Below are 22,182 nucleotides of genomic sequence, written 5' to 3' on the forward strand. Positions count from 1 at the left end.
TTCATAGATGAAGTTTTGATGGCAACTTTTACAGTTATGGGTGCCATGTGCCTCTTCAACATCTAAAAGGATTAAAATTTTTCCATATATAAATAAATCTGGGGTATGTGTTTTTTTAATTTCCTGAGATATTCAGAAATTCTAGATATAAAGGCCAAGAAACGCAATACCAAAGCTGTATGAGTGTTCGGTTAATATTTCCTTAGATGTTTACAAAGTATCAGCCCAAACTAGCGAATACATGAAATTGATAGCATTTGAAGATCAATCCAGAGTTTTTCGACTGGGACGCCAGAAGATAATTATTCTTAAGAATTGAAGTCAGAAAATTATGATAGACATTTCTAGCAACTGCTGCTCTGATAATTAAAATTGCAAACATATAGGGTGTGTTCAATTTTATTGTAAGAATGCAACGTTTTTAATTTTCTTCGAATATTTCTTCAAAAGCCTCCTTTAGATTTTCTAGGTTCCCTACACTAGGACACCTTCTATTAGAATACTATTGTGCGTAAAACGGAGAGGAGACGTTAATAAACAATTTTCGTGAAAAATACACTAAGATGACTTTCATGCCGCAACTTTTTAAAAAATCTTTCGCACAATACAATCGTCTTTAAAGGACAACGTTTCGATTTTGAACCACCATCTTCAACATCACAATTCAGCAAGATCAGTAATCCATAATAAGTTCTAGGATATTTTTTTAAGATGCATAACCTATCTCTTGTGGTTGCAGAGATGTTCATGTTAGAATTGAAATTTTAAACGCCCTGTACATAAGAATAGCGCCATTTTCTGACGAAAACCCCGACCACCAGTGGTCGTTTTGGGTCTTTTTTTGAATAAGTTTGTGAATATGATCATCATAAGGAATAAATCTCTACTCGCAAATAAAATATAGTACTGATGATGGCTATTTAAATCTATTTAGAAATAAAATTAATGGTAACTATACCTAATATTATAATACCAAAACATCTTTTTTGCTAGACTCGATAAACTATGGCCAAAAAACGTTTTAATAGGCAACCTATTCGAAAGTTTTTTCGATACACTTGCAGATTTGCTTTTATTCAGTTTATACGAAACTTTCGCGGTCACTTAATTCTTTGTTAAGTGACGGGAAAAACTCCATGCCAAGTCATACATTATAAACACGACTGTATCCATTTTTTTCTATAAAAACGGAAATGCCATTAAATTTTTCTATGGTGTTTATGTGGAATAGATTAACGTATTTTGCCGTTGTGTGATAGACATTTATTATCTCCAACTGGCTACGAAAAAACTCAATTTTAGCTACTATACTACTTGCATATTTACGGAAATTTCTTTCTCTTTCTTGAATTAGTTTTCGAGTTAATTTCCGAAGTAACTTCTGAACTAATTCCCAAATTAATTCCTGAACAAATTTTCAATGTAATATCAGCTTAGGAAATATCTACCACACCCTTTTATCGACTTTAGGTAATTTAGTTCTCTATATATCTACATAATAGAATGCGACGAATGAAGTCAGTCATAAACGGTGTATAGCTACGAAATTATTCATTCAGTTCCTGAACCTAATGTATCCACTCGAAACTTTAACCCCCTGGGAAGTTCTTCCTACGTACGAGCACGTCAGGAATAGTTTCTAATATTTACCCATGTTCATTGGTAATTTTTGGTGTGAATAGTACGTGGAGAAATTAGTGGCGCTTGCACCAACTCCCCTTAAAGTTAAGGGAATGTGAACCTTCAACCTTCATATATATCCCCTAATTAGTCGCCTGATATTTTCATCATAAATTTTACATCGAGAATTTTAGAGTTTGTGCGCGCTACGCCTTAGGGTTTAGTCTAAAGCTGAAAAATTGGGTATCGAGGCTCTAATGAGTATTTTATCAGGACGAGCTGTAATTAGCTTTTGTTTCATAAACCTCTAGCCGGCAATTCATTACACAAATTAAACTCCATATTAAGGCTTGATTACAGGGTCTTTACACGGCGGAATAGCTAATAGGTCATTATTATAAAACTCCTGGGCGTGAAATGTTAAAAAACCAGATTAATTAGGCACACTTTATGGTTTATGTAACCAAACCGTAAATTTAAAGAGTCGCAAAGCATGCCCTCATCGTCTTCGTTAACCATAAAATCACAATTATCCATAACCACCTATTTCCGTAACCCGAGTATACTTCGAATGTAATTAAAAAACCATCTTCACTTTCTCTATCAAAGTAATCTTTATTGGTTAGTTGCCCCTCGGGTTTTTTGTAGCAAAGCCTCATTTCAGTTTAGTTAGACCTCGATTCAACGAAAGTCAAAATTGCCAATGGTGCTTACATCTACAGGATTGAAATTTTATTTAAACGTTTTTCTTTCATTAGTGTATTTTAAAATACTGATCAGAGGGACTAAAAAGACCTAGTCCAATAGAAAGTAGTAGAAGAAATAAAATACAAACAATTCACGGAAGAAAAATATTCAGATAGAAAAATTAATAGTCAATTTAGGCACTTTTAAACAATGCAAGAAATATTTTCTAAATATTCTCTACATATTTGACACGCAAATTATCGGACAATTTCATTGATAATGTCAAAAGTGTCATGTGTCACTATCATTTATGTCATAGATGTCACTCATTTGTGTCATTCTTGAAGTGATAAGTCAAGTTAAATTTGATTTAACGGACCTGGCAGTTCATTAAAATGCCTTAAATGGGAAATAAATATTTGACGATCATGGGGTACACAGATTTCTCATTTCAATAATTATCACTCAGGTGATTTCACAATAATACTTCTTCATACCAATGGAATTTCGTCTTTTTGCAGCAAATCCATCCAATATGAATGATTGATTATTCACGTTTACAGCACTCTAAACAAAAACCCTCCAACTTGCATAATTTAGCCAAATGCCTTCAAATATCGTAAGCACTGAACTTATATAAAATTAATTGCTGATCAATTTGACGCTCAGTTACGAAAATTGGTCATGGAATCCAAGAAGAGGACGTTAAGGAATTTTCTAATTAGTATCGTTTTATAAAAATTTAGCAAAAATCGATTACGAGTCGATTAATATGGCACAAACTAGAATTGCTCAATATAAAGTGTTCGTAGAAATTTTATATATAAGACTTGCAATAGGGTAGTGCATACGTACAGGGTAACTGCTACCGTAAAGTGTAACATGCGTTAGCTATCGTTTACTGGCCATAGTGGAAAACACTTATTGACGTTAGACATGCAGAAGTCTTCAAATAACTTCAACCGGAATAGCTCTTAACGATTCTAATGTGCGCATATGCGCTTGCACACGAATTTGCGGTCCCTAGTGACAGCAACTGTCATTACTGTCAATTTAGGCAATTGAGGATTGACATCGAAAATAACTCTTAAAACGTTTTTGATTTTGAGAAAAATTTAGGTTCAGTAGATCAAAATCCTGGTAACTTTAATAGAGCGAAAGCATCTACGAAATGCTTTAATAAGGACTAAAAGTATCTTCCAGTTAAAGTTGCCAACATCTTGGTCTGGTGGCCCTTAGAACGTTAGCTGACCGCAAACGTAAATAGTCAAATTTATAAACATTTCTGTACGTTGCATGGAGTAAAGTACGCTTTTAGCCTCGTACTTATTGGAGCACTAAACGATATGCAACTCGATAGGTTTAATTGTTGTAAATGGCCATAAATCTCTGAAGAAATGTCGTGACGTAAAAAAAATTGATTTATTACACGTGAAGTGAAATTATAATTTCACTTTTGCACGATAAAATAAGTTAACAACGGATTATTTTTCATAGATTTGTTTTAACCTAAAGATATCAGCGTTTGCTTTCCTTTCAATAAAGGATCCATGCAAATTGTGGGGAAAAGCAATTTATCCAAGTAGGATTGTCTATCAGGGGTCTAGAAAAGCAATAACAGGGCTGACAGGTTTTCCTCCAGTTCCAGTTTCTTCTGCGAAAAATTCATGTCATTGATTTATTCTGAATTCCTTTCAATGAAAGAAGCATCGATTCGAATTTTCCTCACGTGCACCGTTGATATGTATGTGCATATACAAAAACGTTTAGCAACCGATAATTCCAATTAGATGTCACGAATAAATGCATTTAATAGTAATTAATACAGGGAATTAAAAAAGAATGTTTCAATTTCCTAATAGGGCATATTTCCTGGCAAACATGAAAGTGTAATGATGTGAGGTTAGCAGGAGTATGACTGCGAAGCTTTAGAGTCAGCTTCAGGAAAGAATAAAATATTACCTGAGTGTCCTTTCTTAAGGGCATATTGCGCTCTGGGCCAACACTTTAGAGAAGCTTATTAAAAAATTTAGGAAGTAATTGTTGCAACCGAACATAATAAGTGCGAAACAAATTCTAATATATACGTTTAAGAGAAATTCCCGATGTGTGTAATAGATTTCTAACACACGTGTATGTTAGAGGTCAAACAAACAAATGAATGCTGCATATAGCGCAATGGACTTCTCTGGCTAAAAGAATTATTGCACAGCGTATTAGACGATGAAGCAAAATATGTCATCCTGCATGATTTAAAAATAACAAAAACAGGGGAATTTCAATAAAATAATTATACTCGCCTAATCTGTCGTCATAAAAGTGATCATGCGTAGCATTGCGTCGAACTGCATAGGAAATACTATCGGATTTTCCATACGGGTTCTCGACGGGAATGAAAAAATGAATCCGGGTCGGATAAACTTTATTTCGTGTTTTTTTATATGTGGTCCATAGCAGTGAAAAAAATAGTGTACATAACCATCAGAGAATTTCTTAACATACTCACGACACGTTTTCGCTTGTGACTCGCGAGTAAACTTTTACGCTCGTGTATTAAGGGTTGATGGACAAAACGTTATTTTTAAATAGAAAATTCCATAGAGACTACATACTGACTTGTTGTAGAAAGTAATAAGTTCAGCAAGGTTTCGCTTTATGGAAAAGTCATGCACTCATAAAACTCTAACTTTTACATTTAAAACATATATTATCTTAACTCTCTCCTTATTGATCGTCGGGTATAAAAATGACCTATAAAACTCCCAAAAGGTCACTTGGAAGTTACAAGAGTGGCTAAAACCAACAGCCTCATTAGTTTAGTTATTCATGAACGTGATTTTCTGATAAGCCCAAAAAGCGAGAAACTAGGTTTCACTAACGCATTAATTTTATGGCACGGAACTCAGTTGGAAACGTAAGTATTGTTTTATTTCAGGACGTTAAAGAAATTGCTTTTCGCCGCTATAACGAGTAAATAGGAGGGGGGTCAATGTTAGTTTATGGCACTATCCTAAAACAATTAAATCTTATATTTACAACTTTTGAATGCTTTGTCAAGTTCAATGAACTTTGGCGACTTAAAAATTTGAAGGCAGCAAAAGCAATCTGAAGGACATGAACGACGGAAAACAAGAAAAGTGATAAAGAAGGATGGAAGTATTGAAAATTTTAAAATAAAACTGTAAAAAGTAAACGAGGGGCACGTAAAAGTAAATTTGCAGGTGCGTGAAGAAATATTTAGAGGAACATTAAAAATTAAATTAACGGGCACGTGATAGATGAGCTACGGAAACATAGAAATTAATTTGGGGGAAGAAGACGTGAAAAATATTAGGTGTACAACTTTGCTTCCGCCGTTTTTTTTCCGAATTTCGCGATTTTATTGTAAAAAACGAATTATACCTTTAGGATCCAAAGTATTGTCCATCGCTGGCCACTACTTTCTCCCATCTTTCGGGCAGCATACGAATCCCGTGTTGAAAAAATTGGACATCTTTTGAAGCGATCCACGATTCTATCCAATTTCTTACTTCTTCATAAGACCGGAAGTGTTGGTCAGCTAGCCCATGTGCCATGGATCGAAACAAGTGATAATCAGAAGGAGCTAGGTCAGGAGAATATGGCGGGTGGGGTAGGACTTCCCATTTCAATGTTTCCAAGTATTTCTTGACCACTTGCGCAACATGGGGTCGAGCATTATCGTGCTGCAAAATCACTTTATCATGTCTCTCGTTGTATTGCAGCCGTTTCTTTTTCAATGCTCGGCTCAAACGCATTAATTGGGTTCGATAAAGAGCACCTGTGATTGTTTCAGTTGGTTGTAACAGCTCATAATATATTACGCCGAGTTGATCCCACCAAATACAGAGCATGATTTTGGAACCATGAATAGACGGTTTGGCCGTCGACGTGGAAGCATGGCCGGGATATCCCCAAGTCTTTTTGCGTTTGGGATTATCGTAATGAACCCATTTCTCGTCCCCAGTCACAATACGATGCAGAAATCCCTTCCGTCTTTGCCTTGCAAGCAACTGTTCACAAGCGAACAGACGCCTGTCAATATCTCTTGGTTTCAACTCGTACGGCACCCAATATCCTTGCTTCTGAATCATTCCCATGTCTTTGAGGCGTTTTGAGATTGTTTGTTGAGTCACTCCCAATGATTGTGCCAATTCTTGTTGACTTTGACACGAGTCTTCGTCAAGTAATGCTTCCAAGTTCGCATCTTGGAAAACCTTCTTTCTTCCACCGCTATGTTGGTCTTCGACGTGAAAATCACCGTTCTTGAAGCGCTGAAACCACTCACGACATGTCCTTTCACTAATAGTGGCTTCCCCATAAGTATCTGAGAGCATTCGATGAGCCTCAGCAGCAGATTTCTTCATATTGAAGCAGAAAAGTAAAACCTCCCGCAAATGACGAGAATTTGGCTCGTACACTGACATTTTCAATTGCGAATAACTTTATGATGAAGACACAAATAGACTAATATTTTTATGAGGTTATGTTAACAGGTGCCCAAGGCTCCTGCATGCCCACATGGGGTTATTTATTTCGATCATTACTTACCGCTACATACATCTATTCAAAAACGGCGGAAGCAAAGTTGTACACCTAATATTTTGAGAGCACGGAAAAAGTAAATTACGGGCACATTACATTATAAAATGTTCATTTGTCAAAATGTACGAATTTAAAAACTTTAATTTGACGTATCAGAACATTTTTGCTTGCTTGTTCTGTACACATTTTATTGAACTTGTTTCAGTATTTATATCCTCACTGTAAATAAATTTTAGTGGCATTTTTAGTAGTCTAATTTATACATTTTTGGACTGTTACGTGTTTTAATTAAAGTTATATATTTTAAATAATAAAAAATAATTAAAAAACAGAAAATCCATTTTAAATTTTAGCCCCTTACATTACTGACATAAAACGTTTGCGAACATTTTGATATTTAATTATTTTCCATCATTTTGATAACACGATTACTTGAACATCCTGTATAGGCGCAGGGAACAATCGTAAAATAGGCCCAGCCCATTTTGTTAATGAATATTTGAGCAAAAAGGAGCATAATGAATGAAGTCTGAAAGTTCGCCTGTGAAAGACAAGTTGAAGTGATAAGGCGGAAATTAAAAAATATCTCGCAAATTTAAAGGCAGAAAGTGAGGAAATATTTATGTCAACATGACTTCAACAATACTTAATTTTTAAAATCACTTCTAAAATTGTTTAAAAATATTTTCGTCAAATATCTGAGAGATTATTTATTGATTGCTGCTCATAAAATATTTGATTGCACTAGTGGTGATCAGTCAACGGTGAAGAAAATTTTTGATTTGGTGCTGTTTTTCTTTTTGACAAAAAAACTTGCGACTTTCTCCGTGAACAAAAAAGAAAAACATAAACCTAGAGAAGAAAAAATTGTTGAAATTGGAAGTAGAATTGCAGAAGAAGTAAAATAGCTGCAAGTATTTCCTTTTAATGCTCTTTTATTGTTATTACAACCCTCAGAGATCTGTTTCAGGATTAAACCTTTGTATGTTAATGATTTTGTATAATCAGATCCTATAACCAATTCAATCTGTATGTATGTATTCAAGTGATTAATAGCTCGTTCGCGTGACACTTATTTCACTTCTTGGTGACCGTCTACAATTAAAATATCCATTTCCTTTCTGTTACGCTTACCCAACAACTATTTCTATGAAATTACAATCTTTTACCCAGTCTATACTGTAAAAACCACAAAATCGGCAAACTTTTACTTTTAGAAGTGTTTAAGATAATTAAATCCTGCTAAACATAGTAATTATCGGTTAAAGATGCAAAAAGAAGTACATTATAGCAGGTGTTTAAATTTTTCTATTAGTGAACAATTTCATGAATACAGGGTGTTTCAGACTTAACTGTACATATGTTACCAGAGGTGAGAGTACTTCAGCATGATTCAAATTCACCCATATATCGTAGATAAATCTCGATTCATTCTCGAGATACAGGGCGTTTTCCTTTTTTTGCTTAATGACTTTATATACATAACTTTTGATCTACTTGTTTAACTAAATTAAACTTTGTGGATAGTCACGTTTTCACATACATTATAAGATACCAATAATAGAGTTTGTGAATTGCAGGTTCGGACTACGAAATAATCTTTAGAAATTTTGTGAATTTGAATAACCTGTATAATATTTTATTTAAAACCATATGGAGCCTGCAATGAAGCGTTAAAAGCTGTCCTGACCATATTAATTTCATAATTCCCACGTGTATTATTTTGTCTCAATAACAAGACATTTTTTCCCAATCGTAGATTGCTCAACCATCAAAAGTTTGGAAAGGCATATATCTACCTGCGAGAATACGACTGTTTTCCCACAACTAAAAATAATGAACATGCTGAGAATAATGACGAAGCTCAGCTAAATGAAAACATAATTAATACGGCAGAAAACCATCCAGAAATAGGCACGAGAGAAATTAGTCATACACTTGATGTAACTCATATTAAGGTTTGACGTACTTTAAACACGGCAGGTTTACAGAGTAATTCATTGGGAATGGGACATGGCGAAACCCAAGATAGAGGACACCAAAATATGACGATTGGACGCAACATGCCTTATATCAATGTTGCGCGTTTCAGAGTTACAGGGTGTTAAAAGTTAAAATTTTATTTAAAAATTCCTTAATAACTTTTTGTGTTTTCACAGCATTAACACCAAAATCGGTGTACTTAGGTTTTGTAAGATGCCAAATAAGGATTTTGATCTAATTTTTACGAAATTTCTAGAGGGCACTAGTTACAACCCACCGCTTCAGTATATTTGGTCATATTTTTTTATGAGTACAACTAAGGTCAAATTTTATTCAATATATTGAAAAAGCGTCTATTTTTACGCAAAAAAGGTATTTTTGTTCAATCCCGATATCTCTCTTCGTTTACGAGATTTTTACCTATAAGCTAATTCGTGTCGTGCCATTTCAAATCCTCAAAAACGGAGGTGGCTGTGATTCACTTGCATAGCAACGCATTACTTAGCAATTGTTACTTTAGCTTGTCAAAGTAATTAGACTCTTTTCTTGTCATTTGCTTTTTTTAAGTAAAAAATAGTAATTTAAAAGTAAAAATGCCAAGGCATAATGACTTTTCCTTTAGTGAGATGCGCGATATGATTTGTGTTTTTGCTCAAATGCATTTTAACGGTCATGCTGCAGCACGTGGTTATTTTGAATTATATCCCAACCGACAACAACCCAATCACAAATTGCTCAGAAACCTGTACAATCGTTTGGGAGAAACAGGCTCTTTTCGCCCTCAAAGCCAAAACAATGATGCTCGAAGGACTATCTCGGTTGAACAGGAAGAGGAAGTTTTAGTACGAATTGCTGAAAATAAAACATTAAGTACACGCTGGTTAAGTGCAACGATGGGAATGAGTCAATCGTTTGTCTAGAGAATTTTACATAAAGAAATATTCCATCCATATCATTTAACACCTGTTCAAAAATTGCTCACTGAAGACCGTTCTGCTCGCTTAAGATTTGCTCGATTTTTGCAAGAGCAACAAAACGAAGATCCATATTTTTTGAACAAAATTTTATTTATTGACGAGGCAACTTTCACACGCCGTGAAATTTTTAACTGGAAAAATAGTCATTTATGGGATTCTGAGAATCCAAATGCTGTACGAGAAACACATTTGCAACACGAATTTAAGATAAACATTTGGTGTGGTGTAATAGGTGACTTTTTTATTGGTCCTTTCGAACTTCCAGCCAATTTAAATGGCCTTCGGTGTTTAAATTTTTTGCAAGGATAACTTAACGAACTTCTCGATGATGTTCCATTATATTTACGTCAAAATATGTAGTTCATGCAAAACGGAGCGGCTCCACATTTTTCTCTCCAAGTGCGCCAACATTTGAACGATGTTTTTCTACATCGATGGATCGGTCGTGGAAGTGAATTTCCGTGGCCTGCGAGAAGTCCAAACCTCAACCCATTGGACTTCTCAATATGGTCAAGTATATAAGCAATTGTATACAAAGGGATAATTAATACTCGCGAAGAATTATGCCAAAATATTCAACAAGCAGTTGATGAAATCAAGAATAACGTCGATATGCAATTTAGAATAAAAAGATCTTTGAGAAAAAGGTTAGTAAAGTGCATTGAGGTGGAAGGTGGCCATTTTGAACAGCTGCTTAAATAAAACTTATTTTTCATTTGTTAATGGCTTTTCATTTGTTTAATGCGGCAAAATATTTATTTGAAAATTAATAAAACCGAGTTGAAATGGAACGACACGAATTAGCTTATAGGTAAAAATCTCGTAAACGAAGAGAGATGTCGGGATTGAACAAGAATACCTTTTTTGCGTAAAAGTAGACGTTCTTTCGATATATTGTATAAAATTTGACCTTAGTTGCACTCATAAAAAAATATGACCAAATATACCGAAGCGGTAGGTTGTAACTAGTGTCCTCTAGAAATTTCGTAAAAATTAGATCAAAATCCTTATTTGGCATCTTACAAAACCTAAGTACACTGATTTTGGTGTTGATGTTATGAAAACACAAAAGTTATTAAGGAATTTTAAAATTAAATTTTAACTTTTAACACCCTGTAACTCTGAAACGCGCAACATTGATATAAGGCATGTTGCGTCCAATCGTCATATTTTGGTGTCCCCTATCTCGGGTTTCGCCATGTCCCATTTTCAATGAATCACCCTGTATATCCATTCCATGTGCAGCAAGTCCGCAGATTTGAACTTCTGGATGAAGTAAATCAAGTAACATTCAATCGGTGGATCATGCAAAGTCAGAGAATTCATGACAGAACTTTCTTTACGGATAAAGCTTTATTCACCAAAGATGGCATCGTCAACTTGAGAAACGATCGCAGGTGGAGTTTACACAATCCACACGCAGTAAGGCAAATGCATTTCTAATGCAGGTTTAATGTGATTGTTTGATGTGTACTGATAAACAATCACCTAAAAGCCCCATTTTTTTTTTCTGGAACTCTGTTTAGCGCGATTTATTCGAACTTTCTACAAAATGCATTACCTCTTCTTGAAGCTATTAATATTCCAGGTATGTGGTTCCAATATGATGAAGCGCCACCCCATTCTACACGCGTAATTACAGAAATTTTAAATGCTCATTAAGGAAACCGATGGATTGGATATCTCGGCCTGCACACATAGCCTTTTAGATCGCCAAATTTTAATCCATTGGATTATTACTTCCGGGGACATTTAAAATCTGAGATTTATAAACAGGAGGTAAACACAAAACAGAAGCTCTTTCAGACAATAAACTACTGCTATGCGACAATAAAAAGTAATCCCAACATTATACGAAAGGCAATAAGGCGAGTTTCGCTAAAAGCAAGAAAATGCATATATGCAAATCGCAGTCATTCTGAATACCTCTTGTAACTGCTTTTTTTGTTATATTGCAATTGTTATTATCTAATTTAATTTTTCGTTATTACAATACAAAGATGGCGTTTATTTCGAATAATTATTAAATATTAAAATTTTTTTTAATGTGTTGTTATTGAGACAAAAGTGTACGTGTGGAAATTGTGAAACTAATGTAATAAAAAAGCTTTTAACATTTCATTGCAGGCTCCATATCGTTTTAAAAGAAATAGTATGCAATGCATTCAAATTCATAAAAATTTCTAAAAAGACTATTTCCTAGTCTGGACCTGCAAATTACAAATTTTGCTAATGGTATCTTATAGTGTATGTTAAGACGTAATTATCTACAAAATTTAAATTAGATATAACAAGTAAGTCAAAAGTTATGACGATAGTCATTGAGTAAAAACATAAAAACGCCCTTTGTCTCGATAATAAATCAATATTTACCTGCAATATTTGGGTGAATTTGAATCATAGGAAAGTACTTTAACTCCTAATAGTATATTTACTGATAACTTTGAAACTTTGTGTATAAGAGTGCAGTGATTTTATACGACGTCTCTTCTTATTTTGACTTCTAATTAATGTAAATGATTTCATGGCGTTTTATAATAAGAATAATTTTGTCACTAAAACATAAAAGTATTAGATTTGTGAAAAATGACATGTTGATATCGCTTTAATGACGCTCGAAAATAGATTTTTCCAAGTGAGAGTAGTAGAGGAGCGAGTGAGCTAATGACTCACTTTTCCTGAAGGAATGATATTCATTATATGCTGGTAGCCATTGTTTTTTAACGCCAAATCACAGTGCATAAGTAGGCTGTACTGAAATAATTTTTTTTCAAGGATTTTCTTGTCTTGTAGTTTACTTCCAGAGAAGCATAATTAGATATTATTAAATCCAAAAATTTCAGCTCCTTACACATTTTGAAATCACCAGACTGAAATTTTTCCTTGAAGTGGCTCGACTAATTCTAAATTATTTATTTGTCTAGTGAAAATTACGTACAATTTATTAGTAGTATTTCTTGTTTAATGTATTTAGCACATTTAAAGTTTAATACCTGAAGAAGGGGATGTTTGTAGTTAATTAAAATGTTTATGTAAATAATGAAAAATGCTACTATTTTTGATACAAATATCGAAGGAAGTAATTAACTTCGCTCAATAAACAATTTAACCCAGTCGCCTTTAATAAAACGATTTAAGGGCTGTTTACTGCTTCTCGGCTCCCCCGCATGTTTTCTGCACCAATAACTAAACAAATTGTGCAATTGACATTTGACATTTTCCTTTCAACGCCTTCGATAAAATTCTATGAAACCAACATCATGTCACGACCAAGCCAATCGGGTTTCAGTTGAAATAGCATTCGAGATGAGATTAAATACTTTATTTCCATTTTAATCCACATCCAGAATCGTAAACATGGTTATATTAATAATGGGGTGTGTGGCTAAGGCGTAAGTATCCAATTTTTCCAGACAGAAATTTCCGAGGTCTTTCAGGCCATTAAAGCTCTTGCTCGTAAAGTTTGATAAAGCAGCTTTCTAGTGTCGTAAATATTAACCTTTCCGAGAACAGTTATTGGAATTAAAAGCGGGGAAAGTAAGGACCAACTCAAAAAAAATGCATGAAATTGACAAAAATTCAAGATTATAAACCTACAATAATATATATTTTTTTTTTAAATCATCATCTTATTTTTTTAAGAACATATATATAGAATAGTCCCGCAAAAAATCGTATTATTATTTCTAGCTCCTTTCTACCTAACTTGAATTATTCTGCACTACATCTTACTCTCTCTCTTCTCTCATCTACTCATAATGTACGCATGTAGAGCCCCATATACGATATAAAGTTCAGGCGCACTGCATAGATGGCGCTACAGTATTAAAGTACCTCTTCAGTGAAATTCTCAGTGAAATAAAATTTTTGCTCAAGTATTATTTAGAGGAAAAACGAGCTATAGGGTAAGTTACATATTTTTTTAATTTGGCAATATAAATAAATTTTGTAAGATTCCAGAAGAAAAAAAACACCTCCCGAAGTGAGTTTCCTGACTGCCTATTTTTGATATTCTAATTAATTAAAGATAATTATTTGTGTTTTAATACAGATTTCTCGCTGCGGTAAATATTTTCCAGTAAGTTGTTTAGATTATCGGAAAATGAAATAATAATCTCTCCCCTTTACGGTTTGTAAGTTGATTATTATTCTTGGGAAAAGCTGCCCTCAGCGATAAATATCTTCCTGTGGGCGTATTTTAGGTGGCTGAGTTAATCTTCCCACTGAAGATGTCTTAAATTATAATCAGTTTCGTTAACTAACAAATTAAATTAATACATCAATTTATTTCCAATATCCTAGAAAATTACTGATCCTAGAAAGAAAATAACTGCGATATCTCTGTCACTGGCCAACTTGGACATTGAATATTGTTTATTCTTATGATACTGCCTAATACGTATTTTCTGAAATCCTGATCATAAAACTTCGGGAATTTTGCATAGTTATTTAGATTTCATGTGTTTCAGTGATTTAATAATACTTAATTAAAAATTAGATCATTATTCAGTAACAGATATGATAACACTTTTGATATCGTTGGTGATGTTGTTCTTAATACATATTTATTTGTTACTCTCTGGTATTTTAGTCAAAATATCCTTTCAATTCTTTTAATCTCGCTCTTTTTGCGTTACTAACTTATTCTAAAAAGCTAAAACTCCATTATTTCTTTTGTAGGGTGCCCCGAAAATAATGAAGATAAATTAGCTAATGTTTTCCGAAAGAATATTTTCTTTGAACAAATTGTTTTGAGCAGTTGAACAAACAAAACAAGTTGATAAACTGTAAATAAAACCCTCATCTATATTAAGAGTTGTGTGCACAGAGTCAATAAAGCCATTGTCTAACGCTTTTTGCTGGTGGATGTGTATTTAATCGAGAGGTTGAGGCATAATGGAATTCCCACACATTTTTGCGTTTAAATTCACCTAATTCTCATTATTTTTAATCCCTTGAATGTTACCATTATTCGTTTCGTGTGTAGAGCATACTGAGTATACATAGATTAATTTTAACTAGTTTATTTAATGCATTAAAAAATTCTATTTCTGTGCGATGAAACCTGTAAATACATTATTTAGGAATGTCTAGATAACATATAAGTGCATTTGGAATATACAATTTTATAGATTTTTTCAGTTTCATGTTTAATATTTAAAATATAATACATTTTACGTTTCATATTCATGAGTTCTTGTCAAAACTGCCTAAGGTGATTAAAAATTTATAGAGATTAATACAGCTTATTGATTTTCTGAAACGTTTAGATAAACATTACACTTTTTGCTTGCTTAATGTACTATTGATTCATAACTATTATACTTTCTGCAGTCATTTAGCTCATTTAACGAGTTCGTCATACATTATAAAGAAATTATGTATCATAGCGTCCAAAGTTATGTTCGTATTTATTATATACTATGTCATATGAAGAAATTGTGTATCATACCTTACGAAGTTATGTTCGCGATTATTATATCATTTATTATACACAAATTTTCAATGTAAATGCCAGAAATGTTTATATATGACAAGGACAGAGATCGAAATCATTGTTTATAAACTTTTAAAGAAGAATGGGCATAAACACATCCTTAATGAATAACATGCTTCACAATAAATAAAACACACTTACCAGAAGTTTGAGCCTCTAGAGGATAACCGGCAAAAAAAAGTCTGGAAAAAAAGATGGAGTTCAAAAATTTCACTTCACGAAATGTTGGTTTCCCATTTAAAGCGCAAACGTAAGGGTAACCACCACACACCGCCAAAGTTTCCCGGCATACTGAGATTTTCCAGAAGGAAACAACCCACGCAATTGTTGAAGTGTACCTATGGATACGATTCTGGATAGGGGAGGGGATGTGGTGAACACTATATAAAAGGAGGAATTATTTGAGTTCAATGGAACAGGGATATAGAATAGGTGGTTTTCAGTTTTAATAAACTAAATAGTGAAACATAATATTTAAAATGGGAAAGAAAAGTTATGAAAAGTCATCTTAAATAATATTCCAGGGACATTCTTGGGCATGGTTATGAGAACATTCTTTGGAATTGATATTAAAATAACGTATATTTGTTAAAATCGTAAAAGTTTGCATTGTGTTGACCCCATAGTACTCACATAATTCCCAGGTAAGGTTCTACTACCCAGATGTAAAAATGAGGTCCCAAGACAAAGTAACATGAAAACCTCGATATACAGAGTCATCTAAACAATTGGTTGAATTTTAGATCAACTTTTGAAATAGATATAGATTTGATTGTACTTAAACTGCTCACAAAACAACATGCAGCAAGGGCATTAATCTGAAGGTAAGAAATAAAATAATAGATCTTTGTAAATATGATATATAATCGCAAAAAAATAAGTACTAATGTGAGGCATTAGTTCACAATTTTTTACGATTTTAATAAAGCAGCTTGAATGTGTCCAAATTTAAGCGTTTTTCTTAATATTATTATTAAATTTTACTTTGATCATATTAACCTTAATTATTATTCTTGTATTTTCTAAGTTATCTATTATTATTATTCTGATTCATTTTTCTCCCCTAATAGTAAATTTTATTTATCCATGTTACAATTAATTTAAATTTATTTACTCCTTATGGCAAACAATATTGGCTATAAGCAAATTATATTATACAACTATAAAATTATATAGGTGTCATTTAAGAATTTAATGCTATTCCTAGGTTACAATAAATTAAATCGATAAAATCTCCATGGTTTGTGGCAGTTTCACAAAGGTTTTAGAGACCCATAAATTTCAACTGGCAAAGAAAGAAGACACAATCGTGGGCTGTTAACCTACAGTTCGATAGATGCTTTGACTGCCATAAATATTTCACTTTCTCTCTGTCTTTATCGGAAAAATGGAGTCCAAGGAGTATTTATTCACCGGTGAGTCTTTCTGCCATGATCTATTGCTGTACTATTTAGTTGTCTGCATAACTTTTAGATTTAATCTTGGAAAACGTGAAAATATCGGATAGGTCGCACGAACTTCATATCACTAAAGCTGCTTGGGATGAAATTACTAGGCACTTGGATGGAAAATTACTGGATAACACTATGGACAAGGAGACAGCGATTAAGAGATATCTTGATGAGGATTCTAAGAATGTGACCAAGGGGTGGGAAAATTATTTAGAGGTACACATTCATTATCATTACTCTTACCACTATTATTATCACTTTCATTATCGTTATTAGTATTATTATGAGAAAAAGGGAACCGATTTAATTTCATTCTTATTACAATAAAGAATGTACGCAAAAGAAAGGAGGAAAAGCGCCTAAGATTGTTAGAAGAGAGGAAAAAGGAAAGGCAAGCTAAGTTTTCAGAACTACGAAAAGAACAAGAGGAAATCAGGGCAAAGTACATGGAAAAGGCGAATAAACAGATATTTATGAGTAAGGGATATACCAGGTATGTTCCTCATTGTTTTTCCATCTTGCACGTTTAACGCTCAACTAAATCTGTAGAGACTTGACTAGTGCTTTTGTAATGTCAGAAGTTCTCTATGAACGACAAAAACAGAAGGAGTTTTTGCACAAAATTAAACAAAATGAGAGGGAAGAAAACTTAATGTATTGGACCATCGTAAAGAAAAAAAATGAAATAGCTGAAGAGGAGAAAAAGAAGAAATACGCAGAGAAGGAAAAAAAGTATGGAGAGGAATTAAAGAAAATGTAAATATATGTGAAATAAAATATATATTAATTGTTATTGAAATAGCTATGAATTCAGTGAGACTTCTTAAGTTTTAGAGGAAAGAGTTTCTGACATAGATAGTGTTAGAATATTATATCTTAAAACTTGAAAAATGCTGTTACTTATTGGTTATTTCTTAAAATTAGAGCGAACGAGAAGGTTCTTTTAGAAAAACAGGCACAAAAAGATAAAATTAGGAGGGAGGCGCTGGAGAATATGGAAGCCGTGGAGGAAATGGAAAAAAGGAACAAGATTCTATTGGAAGAGGTAAGTTCTTAATAACCCATTAATATTTGTAAATATCCTAAACAATATTCAATTAGTTTTGTTTTTTTTTGTGTTGAATTTTTATTATCTTTGTGTATTATAGATCAAAAATCCATTGAAAGAAACTTTTATAACATGGTAATTCAACATTTTCAGAAAGAAAGAATTAAGAAAAATTTGTTTAATGAAAAAAAGCAACATTTACAAAAACTTAAAGAAATTGAAATGAAAAATGCGCAAGAAGAAAAAGTGCTTGATGAAGTCATGCAAATCTACAGAAACACTAAACATAAGATCGATTGCATGAAGCAAAATCATGTGCAAGAAGTAAGCTATTCTATACTCTATTAAACAGATTATTTTTCAACTATTTATTTTAAGATAAGAGATCAAGCTATACAACGTCGTCAAAAAATAGCCGCAATAGTGTTTGCTGAACAAATGGACAGATCGAAAATAGCGGACAGAGCAATCAGAAAAGCCATAGCTGAGAAAGAAGCCATGTATTATCAACATTAAATTCACTTAGAATTATGAGATATATATATATAACTTATTTTAGCGATATGACAATATTGAAGGCGAAGGCGGAATTTAAGGAGAAAATGAAAGAGGAACGATTAAAGGACCGAGAACAAATGCTGGCAAAAGAAGCAGAAAAGAGGAAGAAACAAGATGAGCTTCAGAAATGGAAATTGTTAAATCGTTATAAAAGTAATGAGACTATGCAGAAATATGAAGCATTGAAGAAAAAAGAGCATTGGAAGGCGATATTACAGTATCGCATGGATTTACGTGAACAAATGGTGAGTTTGAATTAAAAGTATTCCTGAATATGTGATATCTTTTTACAGGAAGACCAAAGGCAAGAAAACCAAAAAAATAGAGAAATGGATGAAGCGATGGACATAGCTTGTATGGAAGAAGGACACGAGAAGTTCTTCCAGTATGCCGACGAAGTCCTGGAATTTGCCAAAAATAAGGGTCGCAATATTATCCCTATTGAAAGAGTGATTACAGTGTGTATTAATAGATGAATTTTTTGTTATTATTTTAACACCATCTTTTTTGAAGAGATACATTAAAGACTTTAATATAAAATCTGATATCGCAGACAAATACAGAACTAAAAAAGGAGGAACCTAAAGAAGCAGGCAGCAAATCCTAAGAAAATGATGCAACCTAAACGATGTCGCTGTAAACCATAAAATAAGACAGATGTATGTATTAGTTTATGTGAGATATTCTCTGTTTTAACAACTTTGGAGGTTCTGAAAACAATTTGAAAATCAATCGAAAGTTTCTAGATTTTAAAATCTAGATTTGTTCCGCCTATTTTATATCTCTTATGATTTTTCCAATCCAATGAATCATGAATGAAGCATCGAATTCTACTATGTTTAAATAATCCTGTATACATTTAAACCATATTCCAATAAAATTTCTGAAATTCAAGATGTTAAATTTATACATTTTTTAAGGTTTTATTTTACAAAATTCCAGTTTTTCTGCTAAAACTTTTTAATAATTAGTAATTAATTCGGTTTTCTTAATTAGATCATTAACTAGATTTTACTAATCGTATGAATAACGTTGTTTAAACCCCAAAAAAAATTCTGGATATCATTTTTTTTAATCTATAGCATTTTTTAAGCTTTTGAGAAAACAATAGGCGATACTTAAAAATGTTTTATCTCACATCATTTCTCAAATAAATTTATACACATATTTCTAATTGGTCTATATTCATGTTAAACTTCATTTTTTCTTGATCGTCGTTTCCTTTCTTAATAAAACTATTACTACTTTTACGGACCACTCTATACAGTGTGGAAGTTTTGGATGGAACAGTCTATGTAAATAACATGCCGAACATATGCAGCCAATATCCTCGGACACGTTGATTTTTATTTTTTCTTACGGTTCTTTTTATGGTAAATTCATGTATACAAGGTAGTCCAAAAATCAGGTGCGGTCACTAATTTTATTTTTTAAATGGAAATACCTATTTTTTATTTAATTTTTGAATTCTACGTAAAATTCTAAGTGTGTTTCATGTACTATGTCCTATATCTAAACGCAACAGATCTCGAGAAATTTACGATTGAACATATTAAAAACTAAAACTTTTGATTTAAAAAAAAATTTCTTTGGTCCTGAAAAAGACTGATTTAGTACAAAATAAAGCAACAAGCAACAATGAAATTAAACGTTGAAATTGAATCCCACCTACTTCTTGACAGTAAAGCAAGACGATGAACGAATTCCTGTTTGACATTTTGAAGCATTCCTGGGGTAATTGTTCTTATTTCGTTACGGACTCTTTCTTTTAAAGCTTCGATAGTTACTGGTTGGTTAAAGCATACCTTTCTCTTAAGATAACCTCATAAAAAGTAACTTAAAGGCGTGAGGTCAGGTGATCGTGCCGGCCATTCAATTACCCCTAGTCTCCCAATTCAGCGTTCAGGAAAAATGTCATTTAAATAATCCCTAAGATCAACATGATAATGAGGGGGTGCTCCATTATGTTGAAACCATAAAATATCACTGGAAACATCAGGACGATTCTCATTTGGATATAGCTCAACAAGAGCAGCAACAAGATCTATGAGCAATTCTAAATACTTTTCACCCGTTAATATTTCGTCAATGAAATAGAGTCCTAAAATTCTGTTGCCAACTATTCCGGCCCAAACATTTACCTTTTTTTGGTACTGAGTGTGGACCTCCATCGTCCAATAAGGATTCTAGGGCCCCTAATAGCGACAGTTTTGTCTATTGACTGTACCGCTAAGTGTAAAGGTAGTTTGATCAGAAAAAATACTACGGTTGATAAAAGTAGCATCAGTATTGCACCTCTCCATCAGGTTAGCACAGATTTTATCTCTATGATCAGGATCATCTGCATTTAACTCGTGAACTAACCAACTTGTGGTAATTTGTATGGATGCTATTTATAAATTTTCAAATATTTCAGAACCAAAGTGTGGCTGATATCATTACTAACAGCGACTGCTCGCGAGGTATTATGAGGATTTTCTTGTAGCTGCAATAAAACATTTAATTGCACTTCTTCGGACACTTTAGACCGGTACTGTAAATTGGCTCTAACATGTACCAGTTCAAAAAACTTATTTAAAATTTTAGAAACTGTGGAGTGCACTAATGGACCATCATCTGGATATTTATTGGTAAATAAAACACACACTCCTTGATGTGTACGTTGTCTATCTCCACATCCTTTCATGATTAATGATTAGTGTAATCACAACAATATCTAGTATACAATATCTACCATAGTAGTAACTACATGGTATGTCCGCCGAACTGACCTGAACTAACTTGTAGTGAAAAGATTGTTGTTTTTGAGGAAAATGGGTTGGTAGGGATAGGGTTTTGAGTCAGTAGGAAGTTCTGTGCTTTATTAAAATTTAACAAACATACGCGTCACATTGTTTCGTTTTATTAAAGTTGAACAATGTTCAATTTGTGTACTTTGCCACTAGATAAGGACGAAATGGAAAACTAACAAACAAAAACTTTTTTAAATAAAAATGGATGTTTATTGGCTAAAATGTTTGCTTTTATGTTTAACATATTAAAATAAACGATTATTTAAAAAATTCTCAACTGTATATGGCTACTATCTGTGGTAACATAAAGTAAATATTTACCTTAAACTTGATGTTAAAAAAATTCATTTATAAAACTTCTGTTCTGCTAGTCCAATAAGGTCATTTGCGCCCTTTCCCTTTGAAGGTGAGTTGCGATGAACTTTGAAATTAGATCACAACGTGTCAAAAATAATGATAGGAATTGAGCTTCAAGGTTTTGATAATTAAGCTGAGTTCGAAACCGAATATAGAAAATTTTAAAGTTTACCTAAAGCTTAATTTTGCGGGGAAAGGGTTCAAATGTCACATAATAAAATTAACTATACATTGCTTCATTCACTTATACAATAATTTAATACACAACAATCGCTCAAACATTTCAGGAAGAAACAATTAGTACTTTAAATGTATTAATTCTTTGTATTCAGTATTATGTTGAATGTATCTCCTTTGTGACTCTACGTTACATTTATATTAAAGCTTTAATACCAACATTTCATTGCCTTTTAGATAAAAAAAAAGACTTTTAAAAGGTTAATAAATCTTACTATACAGAGTGTTAACAAAGTACTTAGAAGAACTCTAAAGAATAAATCGAAAGACGTACTGTTCGTATCAACTTAGGCCGGTTAACGGCTCATTATTGAGTAACGAAGTGTTACACTTTCAAGTTTTAAAAATTTTCCTTCTAGGAACAATAACTGCTACTTAGGGTGCATATTATCAGAAATTATTATGAGGATTT

At 32.8% G+C, this 22,182-nt stretch overlaps 2 protein-coding genes across 3 annotated transcripts in view; one reads left to right on the forward strand and one right to left on the reverse strand.

The window, feature by feature from the left end:
- The window catches only part of LOC136415018 (synaptotagmin-15-like), a 73,093-nt gene extending 57,488 nt beyond the window's left edge, over positions 1–15,605 (reverse strand). For both annotated transcript variants that reach the window (XM_066399498.1, XM_066399410.1), the window contains exon 1: positions 15,469–15,605. The gene's annotated coding sequence lies outside the window, so the exon portion shown is untranslated. The remainder of the gene's footprint in view (positions 1–15,468) is intronic.
- Positions 15,606–16,714: 1,109 nt separating this feature from the next.
- LOC136409375 (golgin subfamily A member 6-like protein 22) lies at positions 16,715–19,029 on the forward strand. Its single transcript, XM_066390869.1, has 10 exons — positions 16,715–16,742; positions 16,801–16,994; positions 17,108–17,271; positions 17,328–17,534; positions 17,703–17,823; positions 17,980–18,150; positions 18,205–18,326; positions 18,386–18,629; positions 18,678–18,842; positions 18,898–19,029. The coding sequence occupies exons 1-10, from the start codon at positions 16,715–16,717 to the stop codon at positions 18,967–18,969; spliced, it is 1,488 nt and encodes a 495-aa protein (XP_066246966.1). The 3' UTR covers positions 18,970–19,029.
- The last annotated feature ends 3,153 nt before the right edge of the window (positions 19,030–22,182 follow it).

This window comes from Euwallacea similis, chromosome 1 (genome assembly GCF_039881205.1).
Source record: "Euwallacea similis isolate ESF13 chromosome 1, ESF131.1, whole genome shotgun sequence".
Classification (NCBI taxonomy): domain Eukaryota; kingdom Metazoa; phylum Arthropoda; class Insecta; order Coleoptera; family Curculionidae; genus Euwallacea; species Euwallacea similis.